Source organism: Apis mellifera, linkage group LG6 (genome assembly GCF_003254395.2).
Source record: "Apis mellifera strain DH4 linkage group LG6, Amel_HAv3.1, whole genome shotgun sequence".
NCBI lineage: Eukaryota > Metazoa > Arthropoda > Insecta > Hymenoptera > Apidae > Apis > Apis mellifera.
Genome location: NC_037643.1, coordinates 6881375 through 6900658, shown reverse-complemented (window position 1 = coordinate 6900658; position 19284 = coordinate 6881375). Strand labels below are relative to the sequence as shown.

The 19284-nt window shown below is 28.2% G+C and overlaps 1 protein-coding gene across 2 annotated transcripts in view; it reads left to right on the top strand.

Annotated features, from left to right (window-relative positions):
- LOC100577936 overlaps positions 1–16873 on the top strand; it is a 117246-nt gene extending 100373 nt beyond the window's left edge. For both annotated transcript variants that reach the window (XM_006564093.3, XM_026441238.1), the window contains 3 exons: positions 13183–13298; positions 15332–15662; positions 16445–16873. In XM_006564093.3, the coding sequence (XP_006564156.1) occupies positions 13183–13298; positions 15332–15662; positions 16445–16651 (654 nt within the window). In that variant the 3' untranslated portion in view covers positions 16652–16873. The remainder of the gene's footprint in view (positions 1–13182; positions 13299–15331; positions 15663–16444) is intronic.
- The last annotated feature ends 2411 nt before the right edge of the window (positions 16874–19284 follow it).

The following is a 19284-nucleotide window of genomic DNA, read 5'->3' as shown; positions in this document are numbered from 1 at the left end:
CAAATGAACGATGATTAGAAGCGCAAAACCTCGCTCTATAAAATCCTTTTTGATTTATCTCGATACGATTTCCGGTTCTCGAGATATCGTTGTTTAAAGAGAAGGGTAATTTTTTTTTTAATCGATTAATATCTCTCGTTCTTATCGCTTACTCGAATCTCTCGCCTCACTGACCTGTCCCAAACTTCGGACAAGTGGTGAAAAAGCGTAATACACGATTCTTGGAAGAACAGTAGTACGCGTTTCCAGGAAAAAATATAGGTCACGGATCCCCCATTCATAATTTCCGCATCGCGTCAATGAAACTTTGACTCGTTATATCTCGGCAACCGTTTGAGATATCGGGATGAATGAAAAAGACACTTCAATAGCGTAGTTTCCTCCATCCCTCGAATAAATTTTGACGATAATATTTCCAATTTTTTCTAACGTTTTTTCTTTACATGAAAGGATAAAATTTCATTTGTAATGCAAATATGTGCTAATATAAATATAGAGATAAAATTTAAGCATATATAGTTTACATTGTACAATTTATGTATTATAAAATCCACAATCTGTAATAATATTTTAAAGTGTTACAATATTTTAAAGTGTGTCAATTCAATTAAATTACATGTGAATTACAGATGATATTTAGATAATTTTTAAACGTTCGTGTTGCTAAATTTTTCAATATCAATCATTGTCCCCTCTGAATAATTTTCTGAGTTTATCGTGATCCAACAATGAAGGAAAAAACACACAGGATTTAACTTTGCGCCATAAATTACACGACTTTGCGCTCTATATTTCACTCGTATCATTCGGCTCGTCCCTCGTGTATCATTGCAGAGATTCAGGATTATTCTGCACGCCATAGTTAAAAGGTCTCCCTGCTAATGTTTGAAGCGAAATGAATAAACATTGGAGCCACGTTACAACGATAAGAATTGTTAAACAACACGCTTATTAAACAAAACCAACAATGATTTTTATGATTTCCTTTCTTTATTGGAGGGATTAGAATGCTTTGAATGGAAGTTTAAGATTGTATGCAGAAGATTTTCACGCGTTAAATGTTCCTTAATCTTAACGTATACACGTTTAATTTGCAAAGAAGAAGTATAAAGTTAAAGTATTATATTCAGGGAATGGAAATTTGAAGAGTTTATTAAAAGAGATACGATAGAAAATATTCGTAATAATTGTCTCAATAATTTTTTATTTTTTTTTTTTAAAAACACGTGTTTGCCATACGATTTTCGTCTCATTGACGACTTTTCCGCAAAACTTCCTTCCAGTTCAAATAAGCGGTCGCATAATCGAAATACAACGCCTCTTACTTGTGTTATAAACGCGACTCGTGTTCGACATTTTTATAACGCCTCGTGTATAATGGTATCTTGAACGTGATTCGATATTAGAGGACAATGGATTAATATGACTAACGGGCGAATAACAAAGACTAAGAAAAACCGATCAATTATGAGATCACATTACAAAAAAAAAAAAAAAATCGCGCTCGTCTTCACAACTCGCCACTACTACTGAAACTTCCATTCTAAACTTTTGCATTGATCGAAGTGAAAATATTAGAGAGAGAAAAAAAACGATACAAAAAGTATCGCGTATATATCGTCGAAAGATGGAAGGCAAAGTTACTTGGAATAAGTTCATAAATAAAAATGAAGGAGAATTAAATCGCGAATTAAATTTATCTGTATGCGATTTCTTTCTACAATTTGCCACTGCAATGACCGGCTAATTAATCACTCGATAATAATACTTTGAATATCGCGCGTGTTGATTGCGGTGGATGCGCGCGCAGCTTCGTCGAAAATAGAGGTTATGGTTTCGAGAGCGTATAATCGAGCCGATTTAAATCCTTTATTATCCGATAATACTTTCTAAACTCCGTTTATTGGTTATTCTGGTACACACGTTAAAATTCTATCAGCTTCGAATTAAATATTCTTGGAAAAATTCGGAGCGGAAGAAAAAAGAGAAAAGGAAGGAAATAAATTGCAACCGCGTGTAATTGGATCGCTTTTGTGGTTATCTTTACGTTTAATCGATCGTTATTAAGTTAGAAGAACGATAGATTTATAGGTTGTTATTTAAAATGCGAGTCGAGGAGTCTCTTGAATTGAAAGATTATCTTGTCTCGAATCGATCGAATCTATTCTACGCTCTCTATCTGCGATCGATCTGTATACACCTGCGACAGAATAAAAGAGCGAGAGATCATCTTTCAAGCGTTTCGAAGCGTGCACGATTGAAATACCACTCGATCCTGTTAGCAATCGTGCGTAGACGTTTTGTATCGATTTCAAAGCGGCCGATCTACTCTTCTCGAGCTGAATCATCCACCCACGCCTCACCACCATTCGCCATTCGATATCGTTCAATTTGTTCGATTGTTTCATCAATTATGTCTGATATATTGCAAAAAAAAAAAAATAAAGAAAATTTCTAAAAAGTGTTACAATATTCTTCAAAGAATGAACAAATACTCAATTTGATTAGTTAGAATTATTTTCTACTGTAAGTATGATTCGTTAAATTCGATTAATTCAACTAATTGCATAAAATTAATTTAATAGAGAAAGAAAGTCACTCGTAAAATTAAATTGATTGAAAGAAAGAAGAGAATTTTTTTGATATTCATAAACTTGTTACTTTTTATTCTTTCTAATTTAATTCTTATAATTAATGCAAAGATATAACGGAGTATTACCTTATTCTATTATCTTTGGGACGTATCGAGGCTGTAATTTAAAACAATTTTCAAGTAATATATTACGAATCGTAAACTGGAAATACGAAAGAGAGTTTGTGGACTCCGTGCATGTTTTGTTGTTGCCTTCCGGTGATTTAGTATGTCGTGGGTGGATTTCGACCTCCGGTTTATCCTCTTAAAAATCATTTGGCAAGAATCCCTCTTCCGATACGAATCAATTTCAAGCAAATGGAATGGTAAAAAAAAGAAAAAAAAAAGGCTTTTGTTTCTCTGTTTATTTGAAAGTAAAATATAATTTAAGAGAAACGTTAATTTGGAAATACAATTGTTAATAATGCAATTGAAAAATTAAATATCTTATTTAACGGTAATCTTTTTATTTTTATAGCCTTTTTATTAGTAGATTTAAAAAAAATATTTTTAATGGTAATTTTTGGATAGTTGATTCAACGATAACGTCAATTTATTCTTTAACTTTAACTTTAATTTTGTTTAGAACATTCTTAAAAATTCTATTAAATGAAAGAGTTATAAAATCAAAGGCTGTTTTTACGATGTGTAATAAAAATTCTATTTTATGTAACTATTAGTTTCTAGAAAGAAAGCAAACAAATTTGTTTCAAGGTTGTTCCAAGTTACGAAGTATCCCCAAGTACCGAACATACATATTTCAGATTTTTCTCTGAAATTTTGAAACGCAAATTAACCTGAATTTCTTTTTCCTTTTCTTTTCACTTTTCATGTTAGTTCCCTTTCCAATAAACATAAATAATATTCTCTATATACTTCCTAATTACACGATAGATCATCCTCTTGATCATCCTCACATCAATTTTCCTTGAACCAATTCTTCCTCTTCTTCCTATCCAAAAGTTAAATTAAATCAAGAGAAATAATTATTATTAAAAAGAGAATTAAGAAACTTAAAAAATATAATAATAAATTAAATCCTTCCATCATCAACTTTACCAAAAAAAAAAAAAATTACAAAAAAGATCTGCAAGCAAGAATTAATTTCCTACAAAGTTAAATTAAATCAAGAGAAATAATTATTATTAAAAAGAGAATTAAGAAACTTAAAAAACGTATATAATAATAAATTTAATCCTTCCATCATCAAAATCAAAAAAAAAAAATTACAAGAAAGATCTGCAAGCAAGAATTAATTTCCTACAAAGTTAAATTAAATCAAGAGAAATAATTATTATTAAAAAGAGAATTAAGAAACCTAAAAAACGTATATATATAATAATAAATTAAATCCTTCCATCATCAAAATCAAAAAAAAAAAAAATTACAAGAAAGATCTGCAAGCAAGAATTAATTTCCTACAAAGTTAAATTAAATCAAGAGAAATAATTATTATTAAAAAGAGAATTAAGAAACTTAAAAAACGTATATAATAATAAATTAAATCCTTCCATCATCAACTTTACCAAAAAAAAAAAAAAATCACAGGAAAGATCTACAAGCAAGAATTAATTTCCTACAAATCCCCCTCCTAATGATCCTTCTCCATTCGTGAACGACCTTTTACCTCGCGTTCAGGACACGCAGGATTCACGTACGCTAAGGCGACTAAGCAAATATTTATACACGTCAATCGCGAGAGACGACGAAACGCTCGCTGTCTAAACAGGCTTGTTCGGGGGGAACAGGCGTCCATGCATGCCTTCCAGTAGCGTTCTCTCCAAGGATCTCTGAATTTCCCCGGTTGCTCTATCTCTAACAAGCCTCTCTCGATAGTTACCGTTTGTCATGCGCTCCAACCCGTGTTTGCTTACCCACGGAGAGAAAATCATAGGCCGCCGATACGCAAGACCTTTCAATTTTCGTGTTGGCCGATGTTTAAACTGAATTGCATCGGAGGAGCGGTCGGTATACTGAAACCGATCGCCAGGAACGAGTTATGGGATGGGCTGTTATTTTTATTTTCCTTGTTATCTATAATAGTTACACGTAACGATTGTGCACGCAATGAGTTATTATCCCTACTATACGTTCCAAGGATAAAAAGCTGGAGTTGAGGGGGGGATATATATTCGGTGTGTAATTTCAAGCGTTTTCAGTAATTTGGGGGAGATTTGTTTGAGGAGGTTTGGAAGAGGTGTTTGTGCAATTTCTTTATTGGTTATATGTCATTTTTTCTTTATACGATAACGTGATGAATTTTGTTTCAAATTTTAAAAGAAATATTTTCAAAATATTTTTGCGTTTCATTGGTATTTATTGGTTTTTTAATTGCATTGTAAATATAATATAACTTTTATATTGATTTATTATCTTTTGAATTTTTTTTATTAAATTCTAGGAAGAATATTTTTTCTTATTGAAAATTTGTCATAAATAGATAAAATTATTCGAATCTTATTCGAATAAAGGTGTTTTTAAAATTTTTTATCAAAGAAAAAAAGTTTTATTTATCTCATATCCGATCAGTTAAAGCAAACTCGAGCTAAAGTTAATTATGAATTAATATGAATGCTCGAAAGATTTATCGTGTTTTACGATTTTCCTCATATTTTGCATTCGAATTTATTTCACTGTTCTTATTATTACACTTAATTCCTCTCTAGATTCTTACTGCTTTTACTACCGTTAATTTGCACCTTCGTTTTTTATTTTCCCAATAATAATTTTACGGTAATGTATGCATTCTTGGCCGGAGAAAGTTCTACACAACGGATTACGGGTATAATTGACGACTTTTGTGAAACTTTATGAAACGTGAGACAGGTACCACAGGCCCATCAAGCCTTGTCAACGATTCATCGCATGATCATCCTTAGATAAATGTTAATAAGAAGTTCTGCCACTGACATTTTCGACTTTGCTGGATTCAACAGTGTTGCAAGATAGACATAATCCTTAAAAAGGATTATAGAGTTGAAAAATTTATTCTAATCTCATGGATCATGGAAGAGATAAGAGATGTAATGATAAATTATGTACTATGTAATATGAAGTAATATTAGATTCAGTATTTTAATTCAGTAATTTATTATTAAAGATATATTAAAGATACACGAAGACATGAATTTTTCTTTTAATATAATTATACATATAATTATTTATTTATGTCATATTATATAATATTTGTGTGGTGCAAAAAGTGGCAATGTCATATTTTTACAAAAATAAATTAAATTTAGAATTTGCAAACAATTGTATATTCTGTATAAAAAAATTCTGTCTTTTTGTATTGAAAAAAAAATTTATAACTTTTGTGTCAGAAATTATTTGTCTTTAAATCAAAATCAACTTTACAAATACTGATATTGATATTTTTTGCCACATATAAGCTACATATTTATATTATTAGATATATAATTATTAAATAAAATTTCTTTTTTTTCTAATTTGAAGTTACTATATTAAATATCTTTTTATATTTATTAAATCTTGTCTATGAATTTTGATATATTTTCCTGTAGTGAAAAAAGAAATTGCTTATTTTAACATAAGCATTAACATAAAGATTACTCGAAGTAGCATCACATTATCCGCATATTATGTAAATTGATTATTCGTTCATCTTTAACATTTTATTAAGCATGCAATAAATTACATGCTTGATGGTTGAATATTCGCAAATAAAAGAATAATAAAACAAAAAGGGTTGATGAGATAATAACCGGTATAAAACAAAGAAAATAGTTAGACGTTCGTCCAATAAATCACGCAGCAAAGAAAGATAAAAGAGGGAAAATTAATTTAACAATGCATCGTTGGCGCCACTATCTCGATGGCGACGATAATTAGGCGTGCCTATGATTTTCTCACGTTCCATGCATCGGGGAAAGCAAAACAGGGACGACGAGAATTGCGTAAAAATTTTTCTGCATATTTTAAAATGTATAAACGTGTATTCAAATCACCACCTCACTCACCACAGGATAATAGGGATAATACGTTTACTGGATGTAATGTGCATTTGTGAAAAATCTACACGATATGCATATATTTTGAAGAAATGATTTGATTTGACGAAATATTTAAAATATAGAATGTATATTTAAAAAAACCGAATCAATATATAAGTTTTATAAGCTTTATGTCTATAAACGTCTTCATAAAAATTTGATTTTGTATAAAATACGATAAATTACGATATCCAGGAATAGTCAGGTGGGATTATAAATCTAATGAAATGTTAAATTGTATATGTTTTTTAATAAAATCATAAATATTATAATGACTTACATTACATTTTATTGCAGTTTACTTTTCTTTTTTTTTTTTTTTTTTTATGAGATTTATAAATTACAAGTATACATACGGTATATATGTTACAAGTGTATTCAATTACGGATATGACTTCGATCTTTCTGTTTTGTTAATAATCCCGGAAATACGATCTTCTTTTTTTCACAATCTTGATTCGTAGCCAATAGACCATGAAACATCGTAAATTTGTTCGACACTTTATTTGTCACTATCTTTTTATGGGTCACGATCTTTGGATAACATAACCTTACTTTGTAAGCACTACGAAGCATAACTGTATCTGGTGTGATATACAGTACTTAGGGCACGATATTCAAGATTTTTTAAAGTTTCAAATAAAATTTCTACTATATATGATAAAAACTATTAGATTAAATATATAAAATTACACTTAACTGTACCTAATATAGTTAAATTATCTAAGTTATTCAAGCTACGACTAACATATTATCTCCATTAAAATAAAAAAGTTTTTAACGGTACTGTATTAATAAATTTCACAAGATAAAAATTCTTAGAACTTAGCAATCCAATATATCATTACATAATTACAAATTTTACAATTTTATTCGATCTCTAGATATAAAACACTCGTTTATTTTCCACACTTTTGAGAGCAGCGCTCTCGGTAGTAAACCAGAGGAAACCTATAAATTATTACCGCAAGTCTATCCAATCGCGGCTCGACCAGCTACCCGGTTAAAAAGAATCACGACCAATGATCGTGGAGAATGTCCACGAGTCGTAACTACCGCCTTCAGTCGAGGAAAACGTGGCGCAGTAAAATCGGAAATATCACTGTCAACTTATCCGTTGATCAACGAACATATCACATTGTATGATAATCACGGTACGGATATCGAGGCGATCCATCATCCCAGATTCCATTCCCTGACCTGGAAATTCGTTGTCCTGTGTCGTGCGTTGAGAAAGGGTGCCAAGGATGCTCGTGGAGCAAAAATTGTGGGCGGCCATTTTGATGGTTGATAAAGGTGCGATTCGATTGGTTGAAACGCTTAAAGTTATTGTTTACGGATTGTGAGATTTTATTTTCTTTAATCCCGCGAGATGATTTGTTGCTTTCTTTAGATACAAAGGTGTTTTTAGATATAAAAGGTGTTTAAAGGCAAAGTGGCATGTTATCGAGCTTTATTTCGAATTGTATCGAGAAACGCGATAAGTAAAATGGTTGCGTTTTAATTTCAGTTTATCTGAAGTTATTTTTTTGTTTTCAAGTTTGCAACTCTGATATTTTATTGAAAATCGTATTACATCTTTAATATGTCTATAATAGAAATTTTTATAGGCAGATTATTGGATCTATATTTATAAATATAGAAGTAAATATAAATAATAGATAGAAATAATTTTGAAAATTAATATCCAAGTGAAAATTCTGCATTCCTCTTGCAATTAATATTTTTTACAATTAATTACTAGTATAAAAATCTTGATATCATTTAAAAATATTAAAACAAATTATTTCCAAATATTTGGGTTACAATTTTGTAAATTTCTTGCTACTTTAGGATAAAATCAATTAACCAAGTTGAATTCTCAATCATCTTATCTAATCATGTTAAGTATATCGTATACGTTAAGGATTAAATTAACTCATCATGGACTCGTATTTCGAGTTAATGGATCATTAGGCATAACTCTTGGTCGTATTCCATCGCAGCCTATATATCAAGTTCTTCCGATGTAAGTTTCGTGTGAAAATATCGTGTTGAAACACTCTTTCTTCTCGCATCTCAAACCAGGTATTTCCAATCTTTTTTAAATCCTTAAGAATTTATTCATTACAATTATTTTTAATTGAAAAAAATATTCAATTATTTAGATTCTTACTTTAAATTATTCGAAATATAGGTTGGGAAACACTGCCTTAAACGGAAAACAGAAACGCATAAACTGTGGCCGTAAGAGATAATCCGTGCACATACCATGCACATACCGTGATTTTGGTGACCGAAAGTACAAAGAGACAGATCCTACGCGGGTGCACACGCGTGAACAGACATAAAGAAACGTGTCGATAGGACTTCTGTCGTTTCGATACGTCTGTTGCCTCTTTGAATGTTATCGGTTTACCATGCTCCAGGGTTCATATATCGAGATGTATATCGGAAGCAGAGCTCGTAACCTGGTTTATAAGTATACAAGATGCTGATTTCAATTCAACCATGGCTGGAATTTTAAATTTTGCCCGTCATCGATCATGAATTATGATCGTAATATTTTTATCTCATGAAGAATACATTGGTTATATTTAACGAATATATTTTCTAAAGAATGAAGATGAATAATTTTGTTATTACATATATTGTATTTATTCATTGGTTTAACACTCGTAAAAATAAATTCTATATCTAGTAATATTAATTTTAATTTATCGAGAATCGAAACTTGATTTGTCATATTGAAACTTTTTTCAAAGAATAGATAAAGTATAGGTATTTGTTAAAGAAATAAAATCGATTGAATTACTGTTACTAAATAAAAATAAATTTGTACGAATTATTATTATTATCTAAATTTCGAAATATCAAAAAACTTTTCGAAACTTTTCCAATTTCAAAATATTTGAAAATTTCCAAATTTCGAATATTCTAATTCCTAAGTAAGTAAAAAGAAACTATCGGAAATGTATTAAAAGATTTAAATTTATCCGTGCAAAATATGTAAAAAAGCTGCTGAAGTATGGCGTTCGGATTGCAAACTCGTTTCCTGATCCTCGCCTGCCTAAGGGATGCGATTTCTTGCAGGAGAAAAATTACGAGCCGATACGCCATAAGTCAAGATACGAGAGGTATGAATGTAACCGGTAGTTTTTACAGTGTGACACGTGGGATTTTTCGGTGGGTAGATTTATTGGACGCGTACTTTCAAATTAACCCTTTAATACCGGGGTGTAGAGGAAAATATCGAGACTCGAATAAAGTGCCGCCATAAAGTCGCGATTTCTTCTCGTTATTCCTTTATTGTGTTTGAAAGGTGTTGTCGTGGTGAATTTGTTAAAAATAAGATTTCGCCTCGTGTATTTTAACGAATTAAATATTTTTTGTTAGAAATAAATAATTTTCTAATAATAATATTGAATTTAATATTCTCAAAATCCATTTAATTAATCGAATTTTCGTATATCGAAATATTTCTTTCACTTTCAATGTATTGTAATAATTTAATTTTAGAGATATTAACATCGAAAACTCTCGACAATATTTTTATTGATTTTACAAAATTTAATAAAAATTTGAATTTTAAGTATAAATTCACGAGAAAAAGTATTGTATAATTTAATTATAATATCTTTTACATAAGAAAATAAGGTAACATATAAATGTTATTATAGTTAATACATTAGAAGTTAATTTGATAAAGTGATCAAAATTTTTACCAGATTCAAAACGGTATTATTGGTAGAGAAAGATGAAGATATACGTTGCAACGAAAACACGATATTTCTCGTTGAAATATCTCACCGTCTAATTTCGAGTTTCGAAAATAGATTCGAATCCGACTAATTGGACATTATTAAGGCGAGAGACAACTCCGCGACGAATTCGAGATGCTAATTAGCGTGTTTCAAGCTAAAACTTGGGCACCGGTGCATCGCAATGAAATCTTTAAATGTGAATATATGTACGACAACCGCGACGATGTTACGGTACAATGTGTTTTATGGACCTGAATGAACGGTTTTCATTTTGAAACGAGTTTGTCGAAATTGTTCATCGTATGATGGCACAGTGGATGATATTGTATACTGGTATTAAGAACGTGGGAAAAATTTCGTAGATGTTTCTTTGATACATTATTATGGATTTAAGAGAAAATGTTGTAATATTTTTATATGAATATGAAATTTTTATCAATTGAATGAAAACTCGCTTGTTTCCTTTGACAAATTGATATTGAAAAAGTTTTACTTTATAAATTTGTTTTAATATGTGTACATGTATAGAGAAAGTGGAATTCTCTTGTATTTTAAATTCATTGCATGCATATATAATTATACATTAAGGATCATTAACTGCACATTTCTCTTCAATTTTATTGTAATTTTCTCCAACTGTAATTATATTATATTGGACACAAAAAAGTTAAAATTAATATTATAGAGAAGAGATTTTATATTAATGAAAATACTTCTGTATTTAATTTAAATAAATAAATAAATATAATAAATAAAATAAAATAAATAATAGAAAATAATTAATGTTTCAAACTCAACATCAAATTTTCTGATGACTGTACAATTGATAATTCTAACAGAATACATATATATGTTAATGAATGTTAAACGTGAGATGTTGACTGCCACTATTGTCGAATACTAATAGAGTTTTCACAAACACATATGTGTATATTTAAAGTATTTAATGGAAGGATAGTTTTAGCTTTTACATGAGGTAGATAATTCGTACAATTCAATAATGCATATAATATATTACATATAAATTTAGAAATAATAACAGTTGATAACAATAATAATAGTTTTACGATAAACAATGAAAAAAACAATCTTACATTCTAAAAATTTATAATAACAGTAAAACATAATCAAATTCCCATCTACATACTTTACATTCATGTCTTTTTCTCAATGTTTAATTAATTAGAATTTCAACATTGTATATACAGAGATTGACTTCTTTGTCTCATAGAATATGACTCAGACAATATCTAAAATAGCGAAGACATCTCAGTTTTTAGAAATTTATAGAAATAGAATAATAAAATAGTTAAATGACTGTGTCACTTAATTAAGCCATTGGGGTTGAACATTTAAACTGGCGCCTCTCGTATGATATAAAGGATCTTGATATTACCGATGGAGCCACTCAGATCAGATCTGTCTTCACACAGAACACAGACCACACACAGAGTTCTTGGATCCTTATCGGTTTGTTGCCTCATCGTCGGCCAGCCTCCTCTCACTGCCAACGCGATTTTAATCAATTCTCCTTATACGAAACGCATCATACACAATGGCGACGACGTCTTAATGATATTTATCGTTAATTGCCGGCTACACCACAAGCAGGAATAATTGTCGCGCATGGATGGTACTCGAAGACACATGCGCAGTAATTGAAACTCGTGTGGGAATAGGAATTTGAAATATAGCGCGAATTTGAAAGTTAAATGGAAATAGAGTATTTATAGATTTGGTCAAATTTTAATAATAGATATTAGATGAAATTGTAAAAAGCATTTAGAATGGTTTAATTTAGTCTTAGTGTTGGATTATGCGAATATTTTAATATTTAATTTTATATTTTAATAATTAAATATATAAAACTTTATATGGGACAGAATTTTTGATAACAAGTTACTATTTTTTTATATTCATTTATTCATCATGTTATTCATTTTTCTTTATAAATTCCGTTCTTTTTTCATTTAATTTAATTCAAATTAATTAAAATCACGATTCAGATATCAACTTATAATATATATGTAAATAGATTATGTACATATAATACAATTAACAACAATATTAAAAAAATATTTTTCTAAATATAGCAAAAATCAATATTTTTCATCCATTCATCATTGAAAATTATTTATTAAAATCCTTCCTTATTTTTAATCAAACTTCCTAGAATCCTCTCTGTCAATATACATATTCTGCTTATAAGGGTGAGTCAAGATTATCTCGTGAAAAAATGCTGGTGGTACCGGATTCGTATTAACATGCAATAAACCACTGTGTTAGTCACGCATCGGACACGAAATGCGGTGCACACAAGCCACGGAGGTGAAAATATTAATTCGACTTATAATTTTTATGCAAAACAGGCCTCTCGGCATTCTCCAGCTTTGCTCCACTCGCCCTTCTTTTCTCTCTTTCTTTCTCTTTTCACCGTGACTTTCGGTTTAATTGCGAAATATATGAATATACATATATATCTCTTATCACGAGGAATTAGAAGCCGAATCCGTACTTGATTCGTTATACATATTAAACTGTTTAATTCAATTTTATCGGTATTACAAGAGAAAGAGCTTAGTTAGCTTTCTTTTTTGATTTATAGGTTGCTCGATAATTTATAGCATAAATAAATAGTTTGATAGAATTATAAGAATAGATTTGAAAGACAATCGTGTCGCTTTAAATTTTTGATAGTGCAATGAAATTAAAATAAGTTTTGTAAATAAGTTTAAAATTCAAACGTTTCCATTAAATTGACAATAAATTCGAGTTTTTTTCTTCTCTGTTACAGGTGGTTTGGCTGACCGCAGTCCTGTGCCCGCGGCTTGCTGCCGCCAACAACCTGACTTTATCCTTTTCCTCTCGTAAAACCAGGGAACATCCTTTCAGGGGACATATCTCTCGCTGGTGAGTTTTCTGTTTTCACTTTCTTTTTCAATCTTTTTTCCCCAGTTTCATGTTTTTTAATTTCGAAATTATGTATAAACACATCTGCAATGATTAAATTCTTATAATTAGTATAAATTTGTGTATATAAAATATTACATATATAAAATATAAAATATTGTTAAATCATATAAAAATTTACTTATCATGTGATGATGAAAAGAATTTTTTTATTTTTTTTCATGGAATTGTATTTTGTTGAATTTATTAATTATAAATTTATAATATGATGGTCATATTAACTTTTCCAGTTTTTCCATATTTTAATGACAAATTTAAAAAAAAATGGAAGTTTTTTTTAAATTATTTATATATTTTTTTTTTTACTTTATATTACTTTATACTTTGATAATGATTTCTGAAACAATTTCAATGATTTATTAAATGAATCTTTAAAACTTTTTAATCGAATAAAAAAAATTTTTAAATTCGTCTTAAATTAATCTATTCATGGTAAATATATCGAAAGATGCATATCAGTCAATTTCTACATATCTATTGGTAAATTTTATAATATGTTTTATTACTTGCATTAATTTTATAAAAAAGTAATAAATGTCATTTGCTATAAATTAATAATACACAAATTAATAAATACCTTTCTTTTACATTCACTTAAAATATTATTACATTATTTGTCCATGTATATATTCTAACACGATCAAAATTCATGACCAACAAATACCTTGACATCGTTTAATATCAGTGCTCGCAAATTATACCGATATGCCAATGACATTATTTTACATGGATGAATTTCAATTTTCAATCAGCAACCGTGGCGATCATATATTTCCTTTGCACACCTCGACGTTACGCCATTATTTATTCTGTCTGTCGAACTATCTTAATTATTATTAATGACCACTCGTATGAGGTTTACTAAGTGAATATAGAATTAAGGACGAATTATCGGGAGAACCAATTTTTCGCGACATTACGACTGCATTCTATCGCGCATGTGATTCAGACACGAGCCACTTATGCTGCATCCACAATAATGTTTATGATTCCAGCTAGTGACTTTTTGGAAAACCACCTTTTTTTTTTATTTAATATAAATAAATGTGAAATAATAACAATAATAATGTTCTAATAATGAAATAAGATGTTTAAATTGAATATGCAATTTAAATGTAAAATTCATCGAAACAAAATCATTTTTCACATATAATTGACTAATTTTATTTTTTTGCTATATTTTTGAATGCCCGTATTGATAATAATTAATTAATAATTCACAAACAATTGACAAGCTATTTAGTCATCTCATGAACAAAAATAGTATTCGTTAGAAATGTTACAATTCACAGATATAGAAATGTTTTAAGAACATGTATTTAGAAACACTTTAACCTTACTAATTTTTAATTTATTATTTTCTGAAAGAATAATTATTGCTATTCATTATAGTTCATATTATAGTTAATGAAACAAAAACAGTGTGGATGTAGCATAACATTCTTTTGGTAAACGAACAACTCTATAATTCCTCACGAGCTACCCGCAAGCTGTTCACAAGTTTCGATGAACGTGATGCTGCTTCTGTACAACATTTCTGTAGAACATTTCTGTTTAATGTAGACACGCATTTTTTTTATAAACGAACAAATCAGTATTTTGCAAACTAAACTCCAATAAGGTTCTTTTTTTATTCATAATTACTATAGAAGCAACTTTCAAACTAATCACGATAAATATTTTTTGATCTATAGATGCACTATTACGTTATGATCTTACCTTGAAATATATTCTTTCTCTCAAATCAACTTTCTGATTATTTCTACTCTTTATTTCCTCAATTTCTTTTATTTCTTTTATTTTATTTTATCTTTTCTTTTCTTTTCTTTAACATTCTTCAATTTGTTTTTGATAACCTATATTTTCTACGTCATGAATTGTTCGGCGATATATTTCGATACATTGAATATATATCGATATATTCAATACGATATATTTCATGATTGTTTCAATTTCACTCTTAAACATTCCAGGACGCAAACCTTGGAGGATACTACCAAGCGGATGACTTATCGAGAGATGAACATGATTCTGCGACACGAAGGAGGCGAGGACGGGCTTCCAGTCGATTGCTGTCCTACGGTAGAGGAAATGGTGGAACCGGTCGGCGGTCGAAATCGGGAAAACATGTATGTTCAACTGTATCGGGATGGCCAGAACGCCCAGAGGTTCTTCGAGTACTCCTGCAGGCCAGACGTCCTCGACAAGCCGTGCAGGTTCATCGACCGGAAGTTCACCAACCAGTCCAGATGTGTGCAGAAGTTCTCGTACACTTATGCTATCATTGAAAATTCTGGATCGACGGTACGTAGTGCCGATGTGAATCATATCTAGTTTCCATTCGCCTCTCACGATCGCGTCTCTTTAATCTATATTGTGTAATGTGTTTGTTAAATGTGATAATTAGAAATGATATCAAGTTTAATAGGCTCATAATCAAAAGTTTCGAAATGTATGTTTATGCAAAAATTACGATAAAATTAGATAATTGTTGATATAGTTATTAATTTGTTATTAATTAATTATTAATTGTTATACGATAAAGAAAATTTTAGATTGTGTTAAATTTTTACGATTTTGTTTTCTCAGAAAAAATAATGGAAGTAAATGATACTTGTATATTTCAACAATATATATAGGACTATAAATTAAAAAATTATAAAAGAATTTAAATAGAAAGCAAAAAAATTAGCCATTGATTTATTTATTTTAGAAACTATATCATAGTATATATTTTAAAATCTATATCGTAGAAATTATGATAATATGTATATAATAAATAAATAAAATTATTAAAAATAATTTAAAATTTTCTTTTTTTAAAATAAATTGTAAAATATATACATACGATTAATTATTTTCTCAGATGATCCATTAATCTTTTAAAGAAAAAATTTCTTTCATACTTTAATTAAACATAATTAATTAAAAATTAAACAATTAAACATAACCTTATCATATTCAATTATTAAATGATTTTGATATTATAAAAAATATAGGAATATTATTAAAATTATATTTTGATATATTATAAAACACGTTATCAAGATTTTTAATTAAATATTTTAAATATTTTATTATATCAGGGTGGAAAGGAAGAACACGGGAGGCATCGGCACAGAGAACGCATGATTCCTACATTTGCTGGAAACACGGTGGGTGGATCGATGTGGACATTAGACTACATCAAAGTACGAAGTGGCTGCAGCTGCGAGATCATGCCAAAACTAAAGAAAAAGAAAAAATACAAGAAAAGCAAGCCAAGAGATCAAGACTTAGATCCGGAGACTTGAGATTTCCGTAGAATCAGGACAGATTCTTCTACCTCCGAGTACGCGATATCATTATTAAAAAACATATTTTATGGTCCGATCGAAATACATTTTGATTCGATGAAAAATCTAATAAAAAAATATATATTCGTTTCTCGGACCGATTAAAATGTTACCAATAGAAAGGATTATCTTTCTAGCAAAGGTTGAAACGTTAATATTATTGTTAAAAGTACTCAAAAACTTATATTGTTTCTAGCAATACATTATCGACAACAGTAATTATTTTACGACGATTTTTATTATCGTATTTATTATATATATATAGATAACAAATTATATAGATAATACAAATTATATAGATGTATGATTTGAAAATATGATAAGATATTATTAATATATGTTAAAACTTTAAAGAGGAGGTTCCGCCAAACTTCATATTTTGTTTATTTTTGATAAACATTGATATTTTAAATGAAGATGAAATAATTGTAATTATAATACAACAAAGTTAGTAGAATCTCCTTCACATGGATAAATATTGGATAGACTGATATTACAATTCAAAGAGTGGAATGTGAAATATTATGTATCTAAGTTTTCTAAATTATCATTATTGTCAGAAGAAATAATCATATAATAATAACATAATAAGAATGCGTGTTTATATTATTAGCAGTAAATGAACGTCTCGATCAGATTTGTATTAACATTTAAACTATATTTTCATTTTCATCTGCGGCCAGTTATCATATGCTCCTATAATATATTTTAAAATTATTCCTATTTGTAAGTTAGAGATCAAAAGTAGATTTTATCTATAGTTAATAATATTTTATAATGTATTGCGTTTTATAGATCTGCGTATAATTCGTTATATATAGATAACGACAACCAAATAGAAAGCTACTTAAATTTATTTAAAATATTAAAATTCTATTTAACTAATATTAGGTCTGTTTTATCTCTTAAAGCACTGACTAGAAGAATTAAAAAATGCAACAAGTAAAACGTTGCATTAACTAGTAACCATGACAATTACTAATAAATCTGAGTACATCATAAGAATTAACGAAATTAAAATTTATTGTAATAATCTAATACAAGTTACAATATATAGAATTTATTTTATATACAAACATATAAATATCTTCATATGAAAAAATAATTTTTAAATTTACGTGCTCGCGCATACACACGTATATACATATAAATTTATATTAATTTAACACATTACAATATGAAATCGCTAATATTTTAATAGAATTTTATTAATTAATCGCTTTGTATATATATATATATTATATATATATTTTTATATATATATAAAAAGATACATATAAGAAAGTACATAAACATTAACAAATATATTTTTATGCTTTATATTAATTTAATGTAAATTATAATCAATAATTTTTATATTTAGGATTAGAAATATTCAAGAAAAAAATATTGTACTTAAATAGCTGAAATTGTATTAGTTACATGTATACATTGACAACATAAATAATGAACGAATTATAATATCAGTTTTTCAATTTAACGTATTTATGAATGTATTATAGTAAATTACGTCCTATGTTTAATTAATCAATTAAAAAACTTTTCCAATAAGTAATTCTTTTTCTATCACTGTAGTTATCATATTAATATTTTAACAAGCGATTTCAACTTGATAACACTCGTGTATTATAATCACATATTAGGTTAATAAATTTATTTTCTGTAATGCCATGTATACATTGTACATAAATAATAATACAATTGTTATGAAACACATTTGTTATTTTTCTTCCTTTCGTTTTTAATATGATATACTGTAATATAATAATATTGATATTACATTTTAAGTCACTTACACTTTAATTAGTTTCATTTTTTTTTATTTATTCGATATATAATAATTTTTAGTATTCCATTTCGAATAATTAAGATTTTAAAATATCGAAACCGTTTCATGAGCGTTTGAATTTTTTTAGAATAAGAGAAGGAAAGCAAATAAAGACAAAAAAGTTAAAAATATTTAAATCAGCGCCATCTATAGAATACAGTAAATAAAACATAAATATAAACTAGAAGAGCAAATAACAAGAGAAAATAGAAATAAAATTGACTGTTAGCGCCATCTTCTGAATACTAATGATATATTTTCAAATGATAAATTTTAAAAATATTCAAGAGATGGCATTAATTTCCAATTTTTGTCTATCATCTTTTAAAGAAATATTTTTAACATTTGATTAAATAATATTAATGATCAATTTTATATTATTTTTCTATTATTTTCTTTCTTTTTTATTTTATTTCATCACAATACCATTATAGCGAGAAATTAGCAAAAACAGTGATAAATATGCAAATGATAACTCTGTAGAATTAAAAAAAGTGAAAAAACGATTTAAAATTCAAATAATATGACAGTTTAAACAGATAAATATGCAAATGGTAAATATTTTATAGATAAATATTCATAAAAATTCTTGTTTTTGAAAATTAAAAAAATTTCACATGCCACTTTTTGTTTAATTATATTTTCCTAATAAAAAAATCCAAAATACACAATTTGAAATACTTTAAATTTTATTATACATAATCCTTGGACTATATAATGCAAAGATTTAAAATCACATATGTGACAGATCTAGTCTATATTT